General features: G+C 42.2%; 1 protein-coding gene across 4 annotated transcripts in view; it reads right to left on the bottom strand.

The window, feature by feature from the left end:
- Window positions 1-6506: 6506 nt before the first annotated feature.
- Redic1 (regulator of DNA class I crossover intermediates 1) overlaps window positions 6507-24990 on the bottom strand; it is a 67249-nt gene continuing 48765 nt past the window's right edge. For all 4 annotated transcript variants that reach the window (XM_087559147.1, XM_087559148.1, NM_001432108.1 and 1 more), the window contains 3 exon segments: window positions 17210-17270; window positions 10752-10834; window positions 6507-7682 (listed from right to left, as the gene is read on the bottom strand). In XM_087559147.1, coding sequence (XP_087415273.1) covers window positions 7203-7682; window positions 10752-10834; window positions 17210-17270 — 624 coding nt within the window. In that variant the 3' untranslated portion in view covers window positions 6507-7202.

Raw genomic sequence — 24990 nt, 5'->3', positions numbered from 1 at the left:
TCTGAATGACTGAAGCGAGAAAAGGCCAGACATGCTGCTCCGAAGCCACAGAGTCTCCACGACACAGGGCAACAACAGGATAGCCTGGAGTCCCAATGATGATTCAATGTTGCTGGTGTCACAGAGGCCAGAGATCTGAACCAGAACAATGACTCATTGCAATCTACACTTGCGAGTGAATATGTGTGGACATATATGTGGGTACACTGTGGGACATGCTGTGACACCATACAGCTTCCAGGATGAGTTGATTTTTGTTTTGGTTTTTGTTGTTGGTGGTGGTTTTGTGTGCGTGTGTGTGTGTGTGTGTGTGTGTGTGTGTGTGTGTGTGTGTGTGTTTTATTTTGGGGATACGCTTCAAGGGTAAAGCATGGATATGAGGGGACAGGGAGGTAAGTGGGACTGGGGTACATGATGTAAACCTCACAAAAAAATGATATAAAGTTTAAAAAAGCCACGAGGTTGTGTACATATTTATTGACTTCTGAGGCCCAGCCAATGATATGCAATGATATTGTAACCTGATCTAAAAGGATGGAAAAAGACAAATTTTACAATCAATAGAAAACACCTCTTGTCTATAGAGGACTGGATTTTTATAGCAAACCCTGACATTAGAATATGTGCGAGGGATGTAGATGCACGCGCTAGCTTAGAAAGTCAGACATAACAGCCAACCACCCAGGAGCAATGCAACCAGGTAGATGAAATAGGACTGAATACCGAGAGCTCAAGGCAAACAGAAAATAACACGCGGAGACAAGCTCTACTTCTGAGCTAGAAGTGGTCGCTAGTGAGTAGCCATTGCCACTGCGTCAGAAGTTAGGACATCCAGGAAAATAGCCACTAAAAACACTGGCTAGATAAATGCAATAATCTAGCACCTTTGGTGTGTTATTATGACTATTATTAATGGTTTTGAGGAATGTTCAGAAAAGCCAACTAGATACAACCACATCAGCAAGGCCGTACATTGTGATACAAGAAGATATTACAAGACCATTGGTCAAATTCGGGTTAAGTACCTACGTACAATAGTGACGTCTTTCCAGGAGGAGGCACAGCACACACTAGCCCTACACAATGAATCACCATGAACAATAAATACTCTTGGGTTCTGGTGCCCGCCTCTGGTCGTCCTAAGTCTGTGAGGATAGGCTCTGGCCGAGGCACACACTTTACGGGGATAATGGCACAAGAACTAAGTAAACAGATCCAATGGAATTTCCACACAGCATGTAACCCCAGAGCATGGAGAAATGATGAAAGATGTCACAGCAGAACCAAAAGATCATTGTCTGACAAACTTAACCTACAATTGGTTCTTAACTGAGCAGTTTGCTCCCGAAACTCAAGGCCCCGACCACATCAGGACTCGGCCCATGATACTTGGCTCCTTTCCGGCACCAAATCCCTAATAGGTGAGTCACCCAAACCTGAGCACCCCATGACTAACGTTAAAATAAATGTAAAAATCCACAAGTCAGAGATTTTTGGCAAACACAGACAGAAATTCGTTCTGGGCAACAAGTGTCCAGGGTAAGCACCTAAATACCCAGAGACAAACACCATGTCTTAGGCCTCTCTGTTCTGACATCCACTGGCAAGGGGACCTACAGACGGGCCTCTGTGTGCTTCTGGCTTCCATTCCACTGCTACATTCAGACACGTCTGCCTATGGACACCAGCTCTTAAAAACCCCCCGGACCTCCTCCACCAGTACAGACTTCACGGCAGATGCGGAGATCCTGAGCATCCTAACCAGGTCAGATCGCCCTACGGACGGACGCCTGCAGCATTTCCGGCTTAAGTTTTCCCACTTGATGAGATGTCTGGTTACCATGATCTTTGTAATAGCATGGATTGTTAGGAATGTTTGTGGGAATAAACCAAACTTATTAGAAAGACAAACCTTGTGTGGACAGCCTTGTGGCCTAGGGCTTCGCAACCCCACAGACGCTCTTCTTGAGCGCGCTCTGGAAAATAATGACGTGCATCCTCAGGCCATTCGGCTACTACGAACCGTCTCTTCACGGACCTCTGACGTTAACCATTTGTTCAAGGTCTTGTAGCTTCACCCTAAGCTATGGGCCTTGAGTTTTAATTATACCGGCACCTCCAGGAGCCAAAATGTGTTGCAAAATGGCTTGAAACTTTAATGGCTTAAAATAACGTTAACACTCAGTCATGGGATTCCACAGGTTCACATCTGCTGATGCAGCCCACGTCAGACGGAACGTATTTACGAGGAGGGGTTGGGTTTGCTCTTCAGCATATTCATTTGCTGGGATCCAAATGACCTACAAAGGTCCCAGTCCACTGGAAGCACGCAGTGGCCTCTGACATTTAGTCCAGCTCTTGCTCACTTCCTCTTTGTAATAAACACTCTCTGTTTCTATCGCTTATGTTGTTCCTTGTTCCAGGGGCTCCATTACCCCAGTATCCATCTATAACAGCATCAGTATTAGTCAGGGCTTTCTAGAGGAGCAGAACCAATGGGATGGCTACTACACGCATGAGTATTTACGTCAGTTTTAAAACAGTAAAACCAACTAAACCACACCTGAAAAACTTAGGACTCAGGTAGCCAATGGCTCCTTGGGGCTAGATGCTGAGTAGTCCCAAAATTGCTGTCTCCTGAGTCTGTGGGTATGCACACAAGCACGTGTCTATGTGCACGTAGATGACAACTGAAACTCAGAAGCCCCAGTCTGGCACCGGAGAGCATTTCCTGGAGAGTAGCTGGTCCCTAGTTCACAATGATAATTGGAAACACTTGGATAACTTGGTTCTGTTATCAGCAAAGGAATCAGCACCAGCAACCAGGACAAATCAACTCCGAGGCAGAAGGAAGGGAAGGCCAAGGAAGCAGAGGTGAGATAATTTTCCTTCTGACATGGCCTTTCAATCTGAGAGGTGCCATCCACAATCAGCTGGGTCTTCCCACATGGATCAGGCCCATCAGGACGGTTCTTCAGTAAGACGCTTTACTCAGATGACTCCAATTTGTAATTGGCCAACGTCAAAACTGATTATAATACTGTGAAAGGCTTTGGCCTTCTATTGTTAACATTAGAGTTGTTTGAACCTATAACTGTTGTTCATTAGCTAGGAGTCTTATTATCTTCATTTGGCTTTAAGGCTAATCTATCAATTTACTGTGGTAACCTAGAATGTCTTTCATGGTTTTACCCTGTAGGCTGCCTTTGGTGGGTGCCAATATCAAGAAACCTATCAGTTTCTTTTAGATTTTCCAGGTTTTTAAAGTATGTCCTTATGATTCTCTGGCTTCCCTGGATGTCTGTTTTTATGTCCCCCTTTGTCTCTAATTCTATTAATTTGTATATTCTCTGTCTTTTAGTTAATTTGGCTAGAGGTTTGTCAATTTTTTTTCAAAGAACCAACTTTTTGTTTGACTTTTCATTTTTTGTTTTTATTTTATTGAGTCCTAAGTTTAATCATTGCCATCTATTTAGTGTATGTGATTTCTTTTTGTTCTAGAGCTTTATGGAGTTACTAGTGTGAGATCTCTCCAATATTTTTATATAGACATTGCCTCTTAAAACCACCTTCATTGTGTCCCACAAGTTTAGGTATGTTGTGTTTTCATTTTCATTCAATTCTAGAAAGTTTTTAATTTCTTTCTTAATCTCTGTCTTGACCCATTTTTCATTCAATAGTGACGTGTTCAACTTCCATGAGTTCTAGGCTTACTGTTTCTGTGGATACTCAGCTTTAACCCATGGTGGTCTGGTAGGATATGGGTTGTTACTCATACATTTTCTCGTATCTATTGAGGCTGCTTTGTATTCAGTTATGTGTTCAATTTTAGAGACAGCTCCGTGAGCTGTTACAGTTTTCCTTGCAGTGCTTTCTGTGGGGCTGTATTTGTAGATGCATACTGCTTCAAGTTGGTTTTATCATGGAATCTCTCTAGCTTTTTTTCTCTCCATCTATTGTGATGGCAAGTTTTTCTGGGTATTGTAGTCTGGGCAAGCATTTGTGGTCTCTTAAGAGTCATAGAGCATCACAATCATGGGAGGCATAAGGAGTTGAGAGACCTGGGCGGGAGAGGGGAGGGGAAGGGAAAAGGAAAACATGATCGGGTATGGGGGGAGGAACAGGAGAGAAGCCCTGAGGAGTCAGCAGAATGAATGGAAATATGCAACCTGGGCAGGGGAGGGGAGGGCTCTAGAATGTACAAAGACCTAGGAAGTGAGAGACTCGGGACTCAAAGGGAGACCTCAGTGGAAATGGCCAACAGTGGGGAGAGGGAACTTGTAGAGCACACCTCCAACAGAAAGACAGGGCATCAAGTGAGTGATGGGGTTGCCATTCCAGTCAAAAACTCTGACCCAGAACTGTTCCTGTCTGAAAGGCCTGCAGGGACAAAAATGGAGAAGAGACTGAGGGAAAGGTGGTCCAGCGACCAGCCCAACTTGAGATTCATCTCAAGGAGAGGCTCCAAGACCTGACACTATTACAAATGCTATGGTATACTTACAGACAGAAGCCTAGCATGGCTGTCCTCTGAGAGGCCCAACAAGCAGCTGACTGAGACAGAAGCAGATACTTATACCCAACCAATTGACTGAAGTCAAGGACCCTGTGGTTGAATTAGGGAAAAGCTAGAAGAAGCTGAGAAGGGCAACCCCATAGGAAGACCAGCAGTCTCAGCTGACCCAGACTTCTGAGAGCTCTCAGACACCGAGCCATCAACTAGGCAGCATACACAAAATGGTCTAAGGCCTGGACAGACACAGACACACACACACACACAGCAGAGGACTGCCTGGTCTGCCTTCAATGTGAGAAGACACACCCAACCCTGGAAGACATGAGGCCCCAGGGAATGGGGAGGCCTGGTGGGGTTGGAGGGTAGAACATCCTCTTGGAGATGGGGGGATGGGATGAGGAACTGCAGGAGAGGGGTAACAACAACTGTAAAAGAATAAAATAATTTTTAAAAATGTTGTAGAACATCCTACCAAGCCTCTCCAGAGTCTACATTGAGAAGTCAGGTGTTTTACTAGTAGGTCTGCATTTACATGCTATGTGGACTTTTCCCCTTAAAGGTTTTTTAATTTTTGCTTTATACACTTGTTTTGATTATGATGTGTCATGGGGAATTTCTTTTCTGGACCAGTCTATTAGTGTTCTATATGCTTCTTGTAGCTTGAGAGGCATCTCCTTCTTTAGGTTGGGGAATTTTTCTTTTATGATTTTGCTGAAGAGATTTTTCTGTCCCTTCAACCTGGGTTTCTTCTCCTTTCTATTGCTATCATTTGTAGATTTGGTCTTATCATGGCATCCCAGGTTTCCTGGATGTTTTTTTTCTTGACGGATGTTTTTTCTTTTTTAAATACAACCTTTTCCTTGACCAAGGTATCTATTTCTTCCACCTTGTCTTCAATGTCTAAGATACTGTTCTCCATCTTTTGTATTCTTCTGAAGTTTGCTGCTCTGATTCCTATTTGAGATCTTAAAATTTTCATTTCCAGGTTTTCCTCACTTTGGGTTTTCTCTTTTGATTCTATTTCTACTTGTGAGTCTTGAACTGTTTTCTTCATTTTGTTCCATTGCCTGTTTGTATTTCATAGCAGATTTGTTCATTTTTCTCTTTAAGGACCTCTAACATATTTGAAAAGGCTATTTTGAAGTCCTTTTCTGTGTTTCAGCCATATTGCCTTCCTCAGGGCCTATGTAGTAAGGTTGCTGGGCTCTAGAGGAGACATATTGTCCCGGATGTTATTGGTTATTTTTATGCTGGTGTATAGGCATCTGGGTTTGGGGGTGATTATAACTCTAGGTGCTACTGTCTGGTCTTGTCTTTATTGGGTGGATATTTTGTTCCTTAGTTCCTGTTAACCTTTCTGGTTCTTAGGGCAGTGTGGTGGTTGTAGGTTGTCTGATATGGGATGTTTCTGAGGTCCTGATGGGTATGGCCACTGGGAGTGTCCCAGTCAGACTGTGCTTCTTAGTATTAGAAACTGGGCTTACTATTAGAGATGGGCTTGGGGGGAGGAGCAGAGGCCCATAGGGATAAGGAAATCAGATTGTGCGTCTGTGACCTGCTTAGTCTCCTGGAAATGGGGGCCAGGAGAGAGGAGCACCCACAGCTAATAGTTTGCTGGGGATGAGTCTGGGGCACTAGATTTGGAGTAAAGGAGGGAGAGTGAAGAGTGAAGACCACCTACTTGCTCTCCTGCCTGTTTGCTCCCCTGGCCTATGTGCTTCTCTGGCTTGTGTGGCCCAAAGTTTACCAGGGAGTGCTTGAGGCAGGTAAAGGCTGAGACACAAGGATGGTGTTGTGAGAAAGGCTGTAGGAGATCTGTAGATGAGGGCCAGAGAGGAAGGGGAGGCTGCAGCAGGAGGTCTGTACAGAGCTCTGGATCAGAAAGGGGACTGGATTTGGGGGAGAGGAGAGAGCATAAAGGTCTAAAGATCACATTTGTTGGACGATAAAACTACATCAAGGTTTAAAATAATTATCAAGAGAAATAAAGTAGTTGTGGACTTTTAATTCAAATAAAGATAAGTAAACATGAGAATGGTGACATATATATCAAGAATGGCAAATTATATATATGTATGTATGTGTGCAAATTTTCTACGAGTAAGGCTTGTACTGGCTGGTTTTGTGTGTCAACTCGACACAAGCTGGAGTTATCACAGAGAAAGGAGCCTCCCTTGAGGAAATGCCTCCATGAGATCCAGTTCTAAGGCATTTTCTCAATGAGTGATCAAGCGGGGGAGGACCCAGCCCATTGTGGGTGGTGTCATCCCTGGGATTGTAATCTTGGGTTCTCTAAGACAGCAAGCTGAGCAAGCCAGGGGAAGCAAGCCAGTCAGTAACATCCCTCCGTGGCCTCTGCATCAGCTCCTGCTTCCTGACCTGCCTGAGTTCCAGTCCTGACTTCCTTTGGTGATGAATAGCAATGTGGAAATGTAAGCTGAACAAACCCTTTCCTCCCCAACTTCTTCGTCATGATGTTTGTGCAGGAATAGGAACCCTGACTAAGACAAGACTATTAGAGGACTATTAAATTCACGAATGTTAAAACTGTACACTAACAACAGTCAGACGCCCTATGTTCAGCTTCATTTTCTCATTATGTATTATGTTAACGGAGGAGGTCTGAACATTTCCTATTGCCTTCCTAGGTTAAATGAAACACTACTTCCTACTTCAGATTTTAGAGTTAGTTATCTGTGGGTGTTTCCTGCCCTCCGGTGGTATCTGACATCATATCTTCAGTACAGCTGCCTGCTTTGGAAAGGGAGGACTCCTCCTCTGTGTCAACGCTGGGACTACTCTTACATGAGCACGGTGCAATGATGGTGCACTGCACAGCGACATCTGCTCTGCTCCCCACCAGGGGTGCTTCCTCTGTCTGTACCCCTACATCACATCTCCCAGCCCGGAGCACGCAGTTAGCGGTGCTTTTGTTTTGTGGTGTGTGCTCTGAATTGCACTGAGACTCTGGAAATGTATCGCTATTATCTTTCTCTGAGGACTGGTGAGATTTATGATTCTCTCTATGAACTTTGGCATTGTCTTTCACAGTTATGTCCCCTAAGTGACCTTCCACCTTTTCTAGACCACCGTGATCAGTCGTTTCTGTGGCTTTCTTGTTTGAATGTTCAATTTGTTGCTGATTCTGATCTTCATCTTCAGATAGCTAAAAGAAATTTTAAAAAAATCTATGGTAAGTTAAAAATTTTAAAGTTTATAGACATTTCAAATCAGTCTTTAAATTCAGTCTAGGAAATTTTTGAAAACTGAAGAGAGCTTGACAGGTTACAAATCAAAGCAGACATAACATCAAAGATTAGTCGAAGGCTCTCCCACGGCTCCCAGGATGCTGTGGGGTTTTAAACAGCAATAATAAGGAGTAAATGCAAAAGAGAAGTGCTGTCGTGTCCTCTTCTCAGACTGAATCCCAGGCCTCATTACCCATGACACTCTTCAGCTACCTAAAGGGGGCAGAGAAGTCGCGTGCTGCCAGGAGCTCTAAGGGTAACCTTGTTCACTCACTGGCTCCGTAAGGGGAATATTTCTGTTATACAACTGTTATTCTATCCATCCCACAGAAGACACAGTCCCTTAAGGAGAGAATGAGGGCATCAATTAACTGGAAAATAGGCTGTCAAGATAGGTACTGCAACTGTTACACAAAGGGACAAACTTTGGTGACTTTCATTTCTCAACTTTAGAAGTAATTTATAAAAATACTACATGGATATTGCAGTTAAAATGTGTTTGCTCTGATTGGACTTCAGTAGAAGAGTGCTGGCCAAGAATGTATGAAGCTAGTATTTCAATCACTCCTATGATGAAGAGAAATAAAATACGCATTGACTATTCAAGCTAGAAAGTGGAGAGACAAAGTTTGAATGGCGAAAACTAAAACAAGATCTAGACGTTAGCTGACTGACAGTGGGCAGCAAAAGTAGCCCGAGAAATGCACCGGGTTGGCTGAGTACAAACTGGAAAGAGCCCGTCCTGGGCATCTCATTCGTTCTATCTGAGTGACGTCTGTGCTCAAAGGGAAGAACGCCGCTGCTGCATGCACTCTTGGACATGACCACTAGATAAAAATGAAATTCATCAAATAATCGCACACCCGAATAAATGAAAAAGCATCGTTAAGAATAAGCCTGGCGTTGGGGTTGGGGATTTAGCTCAGTGGTAGAGCGCTTACCTAGGAAGCGCAAGGCCCTGGGTTCGGTCCCCAGCTCCGGAAAAAAAAAAAAAAAAAAAAAAGAACCAAAAAAAAAAACAAACAAAAAAAAAAAAAAACAAAGAATAAGCCTGGCGCACTTGGCAAACATATGAGGCGTCACTTAGACTGGAGTCACTGGGAAACTCACTGCAGAAGTAAGCACAGTGAGGGAGGCTCCAGGAGCAGAGTGGAGAGAAGCATGGACGGAAGCCCTCCTGTGAAATATCCGACAGGCAGCGCACTGCAGCATACAGATGGAGGAAAGGAGTGTACCACAGGACTCCATTTGCTCAGGCATCAGGGTCAACATTGTGAAGTGGGACCTCATAAAACCAAAGCAGAGAAGAAACTGGAGAAGTAGTGAGAGTCTGGTGTGTGTAGGTCAGGACAAGGAAGGGAGAGTGTTACATGCCATCCAAAGGCAGTTTTCACAGAGCTGGGAGAAGCTGTGAAACATGTAGATGGTTAGTAAAGCAGGGACCCACTAAAGGAGAGTAACTTGATTGAATCGGTGTTCTCAAAAAGTCATGATCTTTGCTGCTCAGAGAGGAAGTTGGGGCAAAAACAAAATGCTAAGGTCTTTTGAAAAGCAAGCTCAACCACTGAAGAACTGGTGGAACACAGAGCGGGAGACGCTCTAATGGGGGAGGCTGAGAAGTAGGAAATTTGCAATTGATCAGGTGAAGTGAATCTAGGCTTCTAAAGTAAACACTTGGGTAAACTGAAAAGGTGTCTACAGACATGGGAAATATCAAAAAGCTTAAAAGAGAAATCAGTTTGAAATGTGAAAGGGTAGAGATTCTGTTAACTATAAAAGAAATGTTCAATTGAACACTTCAATAAAGAGCAGAGCTAAAGCCATAATGCTTCACAACTGCCATTTCTAAGATGTGTAACGTCACTGCAGCATTAGACGGATAGGAGAGGAGTCCCACACAAAACCCTAGTCATTACATTGTCACGTAGGAGTCCTTCTAACTAGGGCTGAAAAGTTTGCATGTTGGTTAGTTAGTTAACTTGACACAACTAGAGTCATCGGGGAAGAGGAGATAGTAAGAGGATGTCTACCTCAGATCGCTTGTAGGAAATTCTATATAGTTTTTCTTGATGAATGATGGATGTGGCTGGCAGAGTGGGTGCAGCTGCACACTGTGGGCGGGGCCACCCCTGGGCAGAGGTCCTAGGTTGTACACGGAAGCAGGCTGAGCAGGCCACACAGAGCAAACATCAGTATTCCTCCATGGTTGTGTCTCAGTTTCAGCTTGAGTGCCTACCCTCACTCAACATCAACTAGGATCAGGACATTTAAGCCAAACTACCCATCTTCTAAGCCGCTTTTGTAATGCTGCTAAACAAAGCAAGAGAACAGACTCTAGGTCAGTCTGGCAATGCAGAAGTCACTGGTGTTCTTATTAAACAGCCCGGATGGCACACCAGGGGCCAGAGGCAAGAGAATGAGGTGATGGAGTGAAGGGAGGGGATTTTCATTCAGGCATGGTTTATCAGATGTGTGGCATTTTCTACTCAGAATGTAACATGCCACTCTACTAAAATTACTTTGACAATACTGAGTAGTTTACCTCATTTTATAAGCCTCAAGATTATATTTTTAATGTTTATTTGGTTCTTCTATATTCAAATTATTGTAAATTCTTAAAAAACATTTAAAATAATGATATATTGTATTTACCTGTATACACTTTGTATGGTACATTATGGATATATATATATATACATATATATATACATATAAGTATGGGTATATTTATATATCTTAATAAACTTTTGAAAAATGTATTTACTTTGTATATGGAAATCACTAATACTTGGCCAAATAGATTATTTTACATTTTTGTTTATATTTTTCTAACATTACATTTTCTCATTTTTTTAACTTTGAAAATCAATTTTGTTGGTGGAATTTTTATTTTTACTGTTGGCTCAACTCTTTTTAAAGCAAAAAGAGACAAAAATGATGTGAAATTAATACCTCATACATTAATAAGCCAAGAAGGAGTGACTTACCAGTTCAGAACTGGAGCTGAACGTGCTGTCGGTTGGCCGTGGAGAGTAGCTGGTGGACTGGCTGCTCTGGGAAGACTCCAGGTCTGAAACAAAGGTTGAAGTCATGAGGGCTGGCACCACTCATACTCTAGCAGAGCAAAAGGCATCTAAGTGTCACCAACTTTACAACCAGCCCTGTAAAATGTGCCAAGCTCGCTTAAATGTTTGATATTTAACACCTCGTTTTTCTAGCAGGATAAATAGGTGCTTTATCTTGAAAAGATTTGTGTCTACAAGTTAAATAAATTACAGTTACATAACATAAGAATAGTGAAAACACGATTGACTTTTCAATGTATAAAACCATTTTTAAGAACAAACGTCTCAAAGTGTGACGTAGGAAGAACCAAGCTTTGAAGCCTGAGGATGGACATCTGCCTGTCCAATGAACAGACATCTCGGTGCAGTCAGAACCATGCCCAACACCTCTTACCATGTCATTATCTGCTTAGTCGATTAGTTTCCAACTCCAAGCAAAGTCTGGAATGGGTCTGAGACGTATGTCAGGTCTTTCTACCACACATAAACACTACACAACAACAGCAGCTTCCATTACCTTATGCCTTTGTTTATGGAAATGGGTTTTTAACAAGAAAAGCAAGAAGGAATGAAAAATAAGCAGACATGCATAAACAGTAGCCCTTGATCATCTTATTCATTGCAATTAACCATGAGTACTTGCAACTCGTGTCCTGTGTCGGGACTGATGCTCTCTGTAACAGAAACTGATCTCCGTTAGCTGTGAGGACAGACCATAGCTGTACTCTACTATCTGCATACACATGAACAAAACAAGTTAAAAATTAATTTTAAAGTTATACTCCATAGGGCAGTGAAGAAAGTGATGGTTTGATATGAATAATAACTGTTTATTCTAAGGCTGCGTTCTCTTCATGAGGTTCAGCAAGTCCACGGGTGCTATAATTCCAGATATCAACAAAGAAGAAGGGCGCTGGCTGCAGGGATCTCACCACGTGAAAGGGTGTAAGAGGATTTAGTTCAACAATTCTTGAGCAACTACAGAAGTCACTAAGGGACACTACATGGACACGGTCTCAGAGTGTTCGTAATCTTGTGGTGGAGAAAGAGTGTGGTGGTTTAAATAAGAATGGCCTTTGTATACGTGACTATTTAATTCCGAGTTGAGAGTCTGTTTAGGGAGGATTAGGGGTGTGATCTTGTTGGAGAAGGTGTGTTACTTTGAGACCTCAAAGGCCCATTCTCTCTATTTGTCTTCTGCTTGTGTGAATCAGATGTAAAGCTCTCAGCTACTGCTCCTACACCAGGCCTGCCGGCCTGCTCCTACACCAGGCCTGCCTGCCTGCTGCCATGCTCCCTGCCTCGATGACCACTGACTCAGCCTCTGAAACTGTAAGCCAGCCCCAAAGTAAATGCTTTCTCTTATAAGCATTTTCTTTTTTTCTTTTTTCCATGATATCTGATATCTTTTCATAGCAACAGAATAGAAACTAAGGTAGGAGGGGTGAGTTTGCAGGAGGAAGTGTGCCATTGGGGTAGCACAGTTAAGGATTAAGGATTCAGAAGCCAACTTATCCCCAGTTAGTGCTCTCTCTCTCTCTCTCTCTCTCTCTCTCTCTCTCTCTCTCTCTCTCTCTCTCTCTCTCTCTGCCACACGCTTGTAGATCAGGATGTAAGCTCTCAGCTCCTGCACCAGTGCCATAATTGCCTGCCTTCTGCACTCTCTCCATGATGGTCATGGACTCAATCCAAGCCAGATTCGGCCATACCTGTGCTCTCACCAGCACTGAAGGAACTACAGATGACTCGGATTATGGGAAGATGAGAGGAGGGCGCACCATACAGCATGCGAGATCAGACGGACAGGTGACAGAGTGTAAGTGTGGCACTGGAGCCGGAAGCTAAGAAACGCTCACTGTCAGAGACGCTAACCAGCAGAGAGTTCACACTGAGCTGTCCAAGCTGCCCAGCCAAACTAAACAGAATCATAGGAAGAAGGATAAGGAGCTTGACCATTATTCCAATGGCTATGGCACAGGCAAACAGGCTGGCAGGCCTTCCACAGCTGCTCAGAGCCTGAGTCACACTGAGGTACGTTTGTGTAAAGGTGCTTAAAATACCAGAGACGAGGTCATACTTGCAGGCAGGGGAAACAGCCCAGGGACTTCTGAGAGAAAGTGGACCTCAGTCACAGAAATCCTCAAAGGACACACTTCCTTGACTTCTGTGAATCTCTAGGGCAAGCAGACTTCCCTCCCCTTGATGGAGAAGACAAAAGAAGCCAAATAGTAGCACCTGAGAAGAAGCACTGCCTGTGTTCACAATAGTTTCTACTTAATTATTTTTCCTGAGACATCAAAACAAAAAGTACCTGAGTGAATGTGTAAGGAATGGATGAAGTCCTGAGTAAGTGGGTGTGGGTGGCATGAGCACAGTCATGCCAAGGACTCCAGGGCTCCAGTGCGAATGGCAAGCCTGCCCCGTTCTGTGTGCAGTACTGACTGTGTGTAAGGAAGGCAGTGCCTGCAGCTTCTTCCTCTGGGTGTTTAGGGTCTGAGACTGCTCCCCACAGAGACCTCATACTGAGACAGGATCAGGATCAACCTGCCTCCTTGTTCAGCTGCATACGAAAGCCTGCCTCCCTGATTCAGTGTAGGAACCAGGCTGATTGCCCATGTGACTGCCGCTGTGCACTTCATCAGAGCTCAGTGCATGCAACCCCAGCCTTCCTGGATGTGTGCTGTCATCTCCTCACTCTCATTCAATCCCTGAAGTTGTGCAGGTTAGGGGACTACTTAAACTTCGCCTTCTAGTACTTACGTTCTGTGCTTTCACTTGTCTCTCCCTATCTCCCAGGAAAGGCAGCTCCGGCTGTTTTCCCTCCGGGGGAACATAGTTTATCCTTACACCAGACTTCTCATTCTTACTTTACTCCCTTGTTTTTCCTTTTCCCACTAGTTCCTCTTTTTAAAAAAAAAAAACCTCTTACTTCTAAAAAACTATAAACTAAATTTTCCACACATACTATTCTATAGTGTCTGTCTTTGAATTTCAGGGACAAGGGAAATGCACGGTTTTAGTACAGGCTGACACTGGAAGGTCAGATCCCGCATCTGTTACTGCAGCCCACTCCCCCTGAAGCTGAGTGATGACAACTCACTAGAACTCACAGGACAAATGAAGTTCACAGACAGACTCGGTAGATTAGGAAAGATGAAAAATCAAAGCAGATGAACCAGTCAATAATTTCAGACAAAATTTTAACCACAGACGAAAAATTCAGCCAGGAACTGGAAATACAAAAGAGAAGGAAGAGAAGGAGGGGGAGGAAGGGAAGGAGGAAGAGAAGGAGGAAGAGGAGGAAAGGAGGAAGAAGAGGAAGAGGCTAACAGAAGAATAGGAAGGAAAAGAGCTAACAAATCAAATAGGTCAGCAGGACTCGTCAGCAGCTAAGACCACACAGTGACAACATCAGGGACAGAAGACAAACCAAGACACAGGCACTGCAGGACATGTGAAGAGAAAGCACACTGAGCACGGCAGAATGTTCAAGAACCCTGGGGCATGTCTTCGAGGATAACCCAAGAATCCAAGGTGAAAATTAACTAGAGAGACTCTAGAGGCACCAACAGTTATTCAAAAATGTATAACAGAACAAGTGCTAAGCCCAGAAAATGAAATGGCTATCCCTGGGGTAGGGATGCAAATCCCCAAATAGACATGAACAGAGACGAACCTCTCCTGGTGTAGCAGAATGATAAAAACACACAAGAAAAGCAACATTAAAAGCTGTAAGAGAAAAATGCCACTGCACACAAAGGCAGAAATATCAGACTAACACCGCATCTGTCAACTTGGAAAGTAAATAACTGTCCTTCAGAATTGCTATACGAGAAAGATTATCTTTAGAGCTTGATGGAGAAATAACATTTCAAGATAAGCACAAACTAAGTCATGAAAACCAAGCCAGTAAGTAATGCATATTTTGTGTGTGTGTGTGTGTGTGTATAGATAGACAGAGAAAGAAAGGGGGGATGCCATTCATAAGAATAAAGGAAAGAACATATTTCTTGAAAGAATACAAAGCCAAACCCAGCCAGAAAGGAGCCATTATGTCCAACCCAGTAAACCCCTCCCTTTGGTGCTTAGAGAACTGAAAGATGAGGAAGAAGGGATGTAAAAGCCAGAGGGGACAGGGGACACTAAGAACCACAAGCCTTTTAAATCAACACGATCTACACAATGTGAACTCAGAGAGACTGAGGCAAAGGCACCAGATGGGCCCTGGAGTCGAAAGGCAAAGCACACACAAGCCCCATCCCTAGTCCAGACGCTGTCTCCAGTGGAGAGCCCTGGTTTACTCCAGGGTCTCACAGACTCTTCAGGGGACAAGGGACCTTCGGAGCAGGCTGCGTGCCAGCAGACAATGGTCAACGGAGAATGAGCTCGGGGCATCCCTGGAGATCCTTGCCTCATAAGGCCATCTCAGGGAGCTTCCTTCTAATTAACATGCATCTTACTCTTAATGTTATTTTCTTCCATATTCTTGCCCTATAGGTCCTTGGCAGACATGCTATGGCTTCCAGTTTACTGTTTCTATTCAAACCCAGAGTCCTAACGAGTGGTCTGTGTTTCTCCTGCCTTCTCTTGTGTCTGTTCCTTCTGCTTGTTAGTTTGTCCTTTTCTGATGTGTTAGTTTTTATTTTATGTTTATATTTTATTTCACTAGACTATATTGTATTAATCTTTAGAAGTCTGTTTTCTAATGAGAGATAGAAAAAGAAGGATCTGGACAGGAGGAGGATGTGGGGAGGACCTGGGTCAAATAGAGAACAGAGAAACTGGGATTAGTATGTGTTTAAAAAAAAATCTATTTCTAAAAAGGGGGGAAACTAAGTTCTTTGAAAAACAAATAAAAATGTCTGATGATACCATAAGAAAGCCCACAGATTTTTATGATTATTTAAAGGTTTCTCTTGAGTTTTGGTTTTAGTTTTTTTAAGGATGGGGGTCTCACTGCATAGCTCTGGCTGTTCTGGAACTCACTACATAAATCAGGGTGAACCAAACTCACAAAGATCCTCCTCCCTCTGCCTCCTGAGATTAAAGACAAGCACCACCCTGCCTGGTCCCATTTTTATGATAATTTAAAAGTAAATAAATTAATAAAAAATTTAAAACTTCACTAAGATTTCTATGTATCGGGGTTGGGGATTTGGCTCAGTGGTAGAGCACTTGCCTAGCAAGCGCAAGGCCCTGGGTTCGGTGCCCCAGCTCCGGAAAAAAAAAAAAAAAAAAAAGAAAGGTAAAAAAAAAAAGATTTCTATGTATCCTAGCAGAACCAGATATCCAGAGAGCTGTTCTAGGACCAAAGACCTAAAACACCTACTAGTTATAAAACTTTTATTCACAAAAAGTCACTCCAATACAAAGCATTGACACACATAAGCTAATACACAATTAGTATGCAAGATGTACAAAGACACACAGGACGTAACGGATGTAGCCAGAGATAGACAATAAACGACACGTGCCTTAATGCAAACCAAGCATCTTAAAAGCAGCTCTGCGCAGCGTGGCATGATCTCCAACGACTGTTCTCCAGCTGCGGAGAGGCTGAGGCGGAGAGACAGTGGATGTGATGGCGGGCTACAGTGAGATCCTGTCTCCAAAAACACAGCAAAAGGAAAACTGGGCACAGCATGAAACCCTGCTGACCAATTAACCTAATTAGTAACTAGAGAAGCAAACTTAATACCACCACGGGTTAGGTTTAAATAGTGATAGCAGATTGACACAGTGACTCCTACTGTCCATGGAAGGCTGTTAGACACATAGGTTCTGGGGAATAATTTTGCATTACCAGAAGAAGGTAATAAATGTTCACCCAGTGAAAGGGTGGTTCTATCCCTAGAAATATACCCAAGAAGAGCTTTTTAATATGTGTTCCAGAAATGTCAATGGTCAGAATAGCCGAAGACAAAATATTGACAAGGCAAGAATCCAGAGCCAGAAGATGCATGAGTCAAACAGAGCGAGGAAATGCGCAGAATGCTGGATGGCAGGGAAAACCTAACCCATGAAAGCCACAAACAACAACTGGGTGAGCCTCAAAATACAGTTATCTGCTGAAAAAGGAAAACCGAGGAAAAAACAGATAACAGTGACCTCTAGAGGCCACAGTAGGAAATGCAACGGGACACATTTTCATCTTGAACTACAGTGGAGTAGAACACTGTGAAATTGTAAATTCACATTATACATGTTCACTGTTGACTAGTTGATGAAAGAAAAAAGCAATTTTAATGAATTACTGTAGTCTATTTTAGAATATCTATGAAACGCATACCTACTGGTAAAATCTTTACAACACTTAAAATTGATTTCTATGTCTTTTTTTCTTTTTTAAAATAATGAACGTAGCACATAGTTACACTCACAGATTTTCTCAGCAGGCACTGGCCTCCCTTTTAAAGGACCTGTTCTTCTTTCCACTGGCATCTAGAGGAAAGAATACAAAGTTTAAAACCCCAAGTCCTGGCAACAGTGTTCATTTATCTCTACCCCACCAGCCGGTTTCTACCACTTTTGCTTTGTATCACTTTCATTCTTTTTAGACAATTTCACAAAGGAAAACCTTTCCAACTAAATTTAAATTCCAATTGTCTTGGAAACATAAAGGACAGAATAAACATTTGCTGAGAAAATCAATATTAACAAAAGGAAAGACTTCACTTCAACATGATACATGTAGTTTTTATTCTTTTTTTTTTCTTTTTTTTTTTTTTTTGATTCTTCATGTGACCCCTGGACTCCTCATATTTCTCTAACAGTTTTGGGTTTCCTCATAGGGTCTCTAAATTCCCTTCCTTGCAATGAGGTACTAGCCTCGGAAGCTTCTTACATTCATATAATTTTTTAAAACTCTAATAAAATCTCTATGAACTTTAAAAATTTATGTAAAATATTTCTCCCTCTCTTGATATATATATTATACACAAACAAAACATATATATGTGAAAACATATATATGTATATACAAATACATATATTTAAAATAAGAGTACAAAATTCTTCATAAAGAACATTTCATACATTAAAAAATAAAATCATACATAATAGTTAAAACAAGGTCAAAAACCTCAAGTAATTATTAACAGGCATAGATTACATGGATTCTGGGTAAATTTAATATAAGCATGGTTCATACTCTTGTTAGTAGGAGATGGTTCTAATTGTATTCTTTTTTTTATTTTTATTCTTTTTTATTAACTTGAGTATTTCTTATATACATTTCGAGTGTTATTCCCTTTCCCAGTTTCCGGGCAAACATACCCCTCCCCCTTCCCCTTCCTTATTCGTGTTCCCCTCCCCACCCTGCCCCCATTGCCGCCCTCCCGCCAACAGTCTAGTTCACTGGGGGTTCAGTCTAAGCAGGACCCAGGGCTTCCCCTTCCACTGGTGCTCTTACTAGGATATTCATTGCTACCTATGAGGTCAGAGTCCCGGGTCAGTCCATGTATAGTCTTTAGGTAGTGGCTTAGTCCCTGGAAGCTCTGGTTGCTTGGCATTGTTGTACATATGGGGTCTCGAGCCCCTTCAAGCTCTTCCAGTTCTTTCTCTGATTCCTTCAACGGGGGTCCTATTCTCAGTTCAGTGGTTTGCTGCTGGCATTCGCCTCTGTATTTGCTGTATTCTGGCTGTGTCTCTCAGGAGCGATCTACATCCGGCTCCTGTCGGCCTGCACTTCTTTGCTTCATCCATCTTGTCTAATTGGATGGCTGTATATGTATGGGCCACATGTGGGGCAGGCTCTGAATGGGTGTTCCTTCAGTCTCTGTTTTAATCTTTGCCTCTCTCTTCCCTGCCAAGGGTATTCTTGTTCCCCTTTTAAAGAAGGAGTGAAGCATTCACATTTTGATCATCCGTCTTGAGTTTCGTTTGTTCTAGGCATCTAGGGTAATTCAAGCATTTGGGCTAATAGCCACTTATCAATGAGTGCATACCATGTATGTCTTTCTGTGATTGGGTTAGCTCACTCAGGATGATATTTTCCAGTTCCAACCATTTGCCTACGAATTTCATAAAGTCCTTGTTTTTGATAGCTGAGTAATATTCCATTGTGTAGATGTACCACATTTTCTGTATCCATTCCTCTGTTGAAGGGCATCTGGGTTCTTTCCAGCTTCTGGCTATTATAAATAAGGCTGCGATGAACATAGTGGAGCACGTGTCTTTTTTATATGTTGGGGCATCTTTTGGGTATATGCCCAAGAGAGGTATAGCTGGATCCTCAGGCAGTTCAATGTCCAATTTTCTGAGGAACCTCCAGACTGATTTCCAGAATGGTTGTACCAGTCTGCAATCCCACCAACAATGGAGGAGTGTTCCTCTTTCTCCGCATCCTCGCCAGCATCTGCTGTCACCTGAGTTTTTGATCTTAGCCATTCTCACTGGTGTGAGGTGAAATCTCAGGGTTGTTTTGATTTGCATTTCCCTTATGACTAAAGATGTTGAACATTTCTTTAGGTGTTTCTCAGCCATTCGGCATTCCTCAGCTGTAAATTCTTTGTTTAGCTCTGAACCCCATTTTTAATAGGGTTATTTGTTTCCCTGCGGTCTAACTTCTTGAGTTCTTTGTATATTTTGGATATAAGGCTTCTATCTGTTGTAGGATTGGTAAAGATCTTTTCCCAATCTGTTGGTTGCCGTTTTGTCCTAACCACAGTGTCCTTTGCCTTACAGAAGCTTTGTAGTTTTATGAGATCCCATTTGTCGATTCTTGCTCTTAGAGCATAAGCCATTGGTGTTTTGTTCAGGAAATTTTTTCCAGTGCCCATGTGTTCCAGATGCTTCCCTAGTTTTTCTTCTATTAGTTTGAGTGTGTCTGGTTTGATGTGGAGGTCCTTGATCCACTTGGACTTAAGCTTTGTACAGGTGATAAGCATGGATCGATCTGCATTCTTCTACATGTTGACCTCCAGTTGAACCAGCACCGTTTGCTGAAAATGCTATCTTTTTTCCATTGGATGGTTTTGGCTCCTTTGTCAAAAATCAAGTGCCCATAGGTGTGTGGGTTCATTTCTGGGTCTTCAATTCTATTCCATTGGTCTATCTGTCTGTCTCTGTACCAATACCATGCAGTTTTTATCACTATTGCTCTGTAATACTGCTTGAGTTCAGGGATAGTGATTCCCCCTGAAGTCCTTTTATTGTTGAGGATAGCTTTAGCTATCCTGGGTTTTTTGTTATTCCAGATGAATTTGCAAATTGTTCTGTCTAACTCTTTGAAGAATTGGATTGGTATTTTGATGGGGATTGCATTGAATCTGTAGATTGCTTTTGGTAAAATGGCCATTTTTACTATATTAATTCTGCCAATCCATGAGCATGGGAGATCTTTCCATCTTCTGAGGTTTTCTTCAATTTCTTTCTTCAGTGTCTTGAAGTTCTTATTGTACAGATCTTTTACTTGCTTGGTTAAAGTCACACCGAGGTACTTTATATTATTTGGGTCTATTATGAAGGGTGTCGTTTCCCTAATTTCTTTCTCGGCTTGTTTCTCTTTTGAGTAGAGGAAGGCTACTGATTTATTTGAGTTAATTTTATACCCAGCCACTTTGCTGAAGTTGTTTATCAGCTTTAGTAGTTCTCTGGTGGAACTTTTGGGATCACTTAAATATACTATCATATCATCTGCAAATAGTGATATTTTGACTTCTTCTTTTCCAATCTGTATCCCCTTGACCTCCTTTTCTTGTCTGATTTTTCTGGCTAGAACTTCAAGAACTATATTGAATAAGTACGGAGAGAGTGGGCAGCCTTGTCTAGTCCCTGATTTTAGTGGGATTGCTTCAAGTTTCTCTCCATGTAGTTTAATGTTAGCAATTGGTTTGCTGTATATGGCTTTTACTATGTTCAGGTATGGGCCTTGAATTCCTATTCTTTCCAGGACTTTTATCATGAAGGGGTGTTGAATTTTGTGAAATGCTTTCTCAGCATCTAATGAAATGATCATGTGGTTTTGTTCTTTCAGTTTGTTTATATGATGGATCACGTTGATGCTTTTCCGTATATTAAACCATCCCTGCATGCCTGGGATGAAGCCTACTTGATCATGGTGGATGATTGTTTTGATGTGCTCTTGGATTCGGTTTGCCAGAATTTTATTGAGTATTTTTGCGTCGATATTCATAAGGGAAATTGGTCTGAAGTTCTCTTTCTTTGTTGTGTCTTTGTGTGGTTTAGGTATAAGAGTAATTGTGGCTTCGTAGAAGGAATTCGGTAGGGCTCCATCTGTTTCAATTTTGTGGAATAGTTTGGATAATATTGGTATGAGGTCTTCTATGAAGGTTTGATAGAATTCTGCACTAAACCCGTCTGGACCTGGGCTCTTTTTGGTTGGGAGACCTTTAATGACTGCTTCTATTTCCTTAGGAGTTATGGGGTTGTTTAACTGGTTTATCTGTTCCTGATTTAACGTCGGTACCTGGTATCTGTCTAGGAAATTGTCCATTTCCTGTAGATTTTCAAGTTTTGTTGAATATAGGCTTTTATAGTAAGATCTGATGATTTTTTGAATGTCCTCTGAATCTGTAGTTATGTCTCCCTTTTCATTTCTGATTTTGTTAATTTGGACACACTCTCTGTGTCCTCTCGTTAGTCTGGCTAAGGGTTTATCTATCTTGTTGATTTTCTCAAAGAACCAACTTTTGGTTCTGTTGATTCTTTCTATGGTCCTTTTTGTTTCTACTTGGTTGATTTCAGCTCTGAGTTTCATTATTTCCTGCCTTCTACTCCTCCTGGGTGTATTTGCTTCTTTTTGTTCTAGAGCTTTTAGGTGTGCTGTCAAGCTGCTGACATATGCTCTTTCCTGTTTCTTTCTGCAGGCACTCAGTGCTATGAGTTTTCCTCTTAGCACAGCTTTCATTGTGTCCCATAAGTTTGGGTATGTTGTACCTTCATTTTCATTAAATTCTAAAACGTCTTTAATTTCTTTCTTTATTTCTTGCTTGACCAGGTTATCATAGAGTAGAGCATTGTTCAATTTCCACATATATGTGGGCATTCTTCCCTTATTGTTATTGAAGACCAGTTTTAGGCCGTGGTGGTCTGATAGCACGCATGGGATTATTTCCATCTTTCTGTACCTGTTGAGGCCCGTTTTTTGACCAATTATATGGTCAATTTTGGAGAAAGTACCATGAGGAGCTGAGAAGAAGGTATATCCTTTTGCTTTAGGATAGAATGTTCTATAAATATCTGTTAAGTCCATTTGGCTCATGAGTTCTCTTAGTCTGTCTACGTCTCTGTTTAATTTCTGTTTCCATGATCTGTCCCTTGATGAGAGTGGGGTGTTGAAATCTCCTACTATTATTGTGTGAGGTGCAATGTGTGTTATGAGTTTTAGTAAGGTTTCTTTTACATATGTAGGTGCCCTTGTATTTGGGGCATAGATATTTAGGATTGAGAGTTCATCTTGGTGGATTTTTCCTTTGATGAATATGAAGTGTCCTTCCTTATCTTTTTTGATGAATTTTAGTTGGAAATTGATTTTATTTGATATTAGAATGGCTACTCCAGCTTGCTTCTTCTGACCATTTGCTTGGAAAGTTGTTTTCCAGCCTTTCACTCTGAGGTAGTGTCTGTCTTTGTCTCTGACGTGTGATTCCTGTAGGCAGCAGAATGCAGGGTCCTCATTGCGTATCCAGTTTGTTAATCTATGTCTTTTTATTGGGGAGTTGAGGACATTGATGTTGAGAGATATTAAGGAATAGTGATTATTGCTTCCTGTTATATTCATATTTGGATGTGAGGTTATGTTTCGTGCTTTTCTTCTCTTTGTTTTGTTGCCAAGACGATTAGTTTCTTGCTTCTTCTAGGGTATAGCTTGCCTCCTTATGTTGGGCTTTACCATTTATTATCCTTTGTAGTGCTGGATTTGTAGAAAGATATTGTGTAAATTTGGTTTTGTCATGCAATATCTTGGTTTCTCCATCTATGTTAATTGAGAGTTTTGCAGGATACAGTAACCTGGGCTGGCATTTGTGTTCTCTTAGGGTCTGTATGACATCAGTCCAGGATCTTCTGGCCTTCATAGTTTCTGGCGAAAAGTCTGGTGTGATTATGATAGGTCTGCCTTTATATGTTACTTGACCTTTTTCCTTTACTGCTTTTAATATTCTTTATTTTGTGCGTTTGGTGTTTTGACAATTATGTGACGGGAGGGGTTTCTTTTCTGGTCCAATCTATTTGGAGTTCTGTAGGCTTCTTGTATGCCTATGGGTATCTCTTTTTTTAGGTTAGGGAAGTTTTCTTCCATGATTTTGTTGAAGATATTTACTGGTCCTTTGAGCTGGGAGTCTTCACTCTCTTCTATACCTATTATCCTTAGGTTTGATCTTCTCATTGAGTCCTGGATTTCCTGTATGTTTTGGACCAGTAGCTTTTTCCACTTTACATTATCTTTGACAGTTGAGTCAATGATTTCTATGGAATCTTCTGCTCCTGCGATTCTCTCTTCCATCTCTTGTATTCTGTTGGTGAAGCTCGTATCTACAGCTCCTTGTCTCTTCTCTTGGTTTTCTATATCCAGGGTTGTTTCCATGTGTTCTTTCTTGATTGCTTCTATTTCCATTTTTAATTCCTTCAACTGTTTGATTGTGTTTTCCTGGAATTCTTTCAGGGATTTTTGCGATTCCTCTCTGTAGGTTTCTATTTGTTTATTAATGTTTTCCTGTGTTTCTCTAAGGGAGTTCTTCACGTCTTTCTTGAAGTCCTCCAGCATCATGATCAAATATGATTTTGAAACTACATCTTGCTTTGCTGGTGTGTTTGGATATTCCATGTTTGTTTTGATGGGAGAATTGGGCTCCGATGGTGCCATGTAGTCTTGGTTTCTGTTGCTTGGGTTCCTGCGCTTGCCTCTCGCCATCAGATTATCTCTAGTGTTACTTTGTTCTGCTATTTCTGACAGTGGCTAGACTGTCCTATAAGCCTGTGTGTCAGGAGTGCTGTAGACCTGTTTTCCTCTCTTTCAGTCAGTTATGGGGACAGAGTGTTCTGCTTTCGGGCGTGTAGTTTTTCCTCTCTACAGGTCTTCAGCTGTTCCTGTGGGCCTGTGTCTTGAGTTCACCAGGCAGGTCACTTGCAGCAGAAAACTTGGTCTTACCTGTGGTCCCGAGGTTCAAGTTCGCTCGCGGGGTGCTGCCCATGAGCTCTCTGCGGCGGCAGCAACCAGGAAGATCTGCGCTGCTGTTTCCGGGAGCTTCAGTGCACCAGGGTTCCAGATGGCATTTGGTGTTTTCCTCTGGAATCAGTAATGTGTGCAGAGTGCAGTCTCTTCTGGTTTCCCAGGCGTGTCTGCCTCTCTGAAGGTTTAGCTCTCCCTCCCATGGGATTTGGGTGCAGAGAACTGTTTATCTGGTCTGTTCCTTCAGGTTCTGGCGGTGTCTCAGGCGCAGGGGTCCTGCCGCTCCTGGGCCCTCCCCCACGGGAACCCAGAGGCCTTATACAGTTTCCTCTTGGGCCAGGGATGTGGGCAGGGGTGGGCAGTGTTGGTGGTCTCTTCCGCTCAGCAGCCTCAGGAGTGCCCACCTGACCAGGCGGTGGGGTCTCTCTCCCACGGTGTCTGGGAGCAGAGAGCTGCTGCGGGCCGGGATCCGCGGGTGTGGGACTCCCGGTAAACACAGGAGGTGCCCGGTCCTAGAGGAATTCTGCCTCTGTGTGTCTCGAGATCACCAGGCAGGTCTCTTGCAGCAGAAAAGTTGGTCTTACCTGTGGGCCCGAGGTACCACTTTTGCTTTGTATCACTTTCATTCTTTTTAGACAATTTCACAAAGGAAAACCTTTCCAACTAAATTTAAATTCCAATTATCTTGGAAACATAAAGGACAGAATAAACATTTGCTGAGAAAATCAATATTAAGAAAAGGAAAGACTTCACTTCGTCATGATACATGTAGTTTTTAAAAATGTAAGATATGAAAGGACTTGAGAATTTAGTCTGCCACACTTTTCTGGCATTGTTTTTTTGTTTGTTTGTTTGGTTGGTTGACTGGCTGGTTGGTTGGTTGGTTGGTTTGATTTATTTTTTAGGATAGATATCAGTTACTACTTCTCCTTTTAAAAATAGAGTCAAAGCTTAAAACTTTAAGTCACCTGCAGAACACACAATTGGTTGCAATTTCATTTTTTTCTATGTAATTAATGATTTTTGTTT

The sequence above is a fragment of the Rattus norvegicus genome, chromosome 7 (assembly GCF_021556685.1).
Source record: "Rattus norvegicus strain SHRSP/BbbUtx chromosome 7, alternate assembly SHRSP_T2T, whole genome shotgun sequence".
In the NCBI taxonomy this organism is placed as follows: domain Eukaryota; kingdom Metazoa; phylum Chordata; class Mammalia; order Rodentia; family Muridae; genus Rattus; species Rattus norvegicus.
The sequence above is the reverse complement of the archived record's forward strand: the minus strand, read 5'-3'. Positions and strand labels throughout refer to the sequence as shown.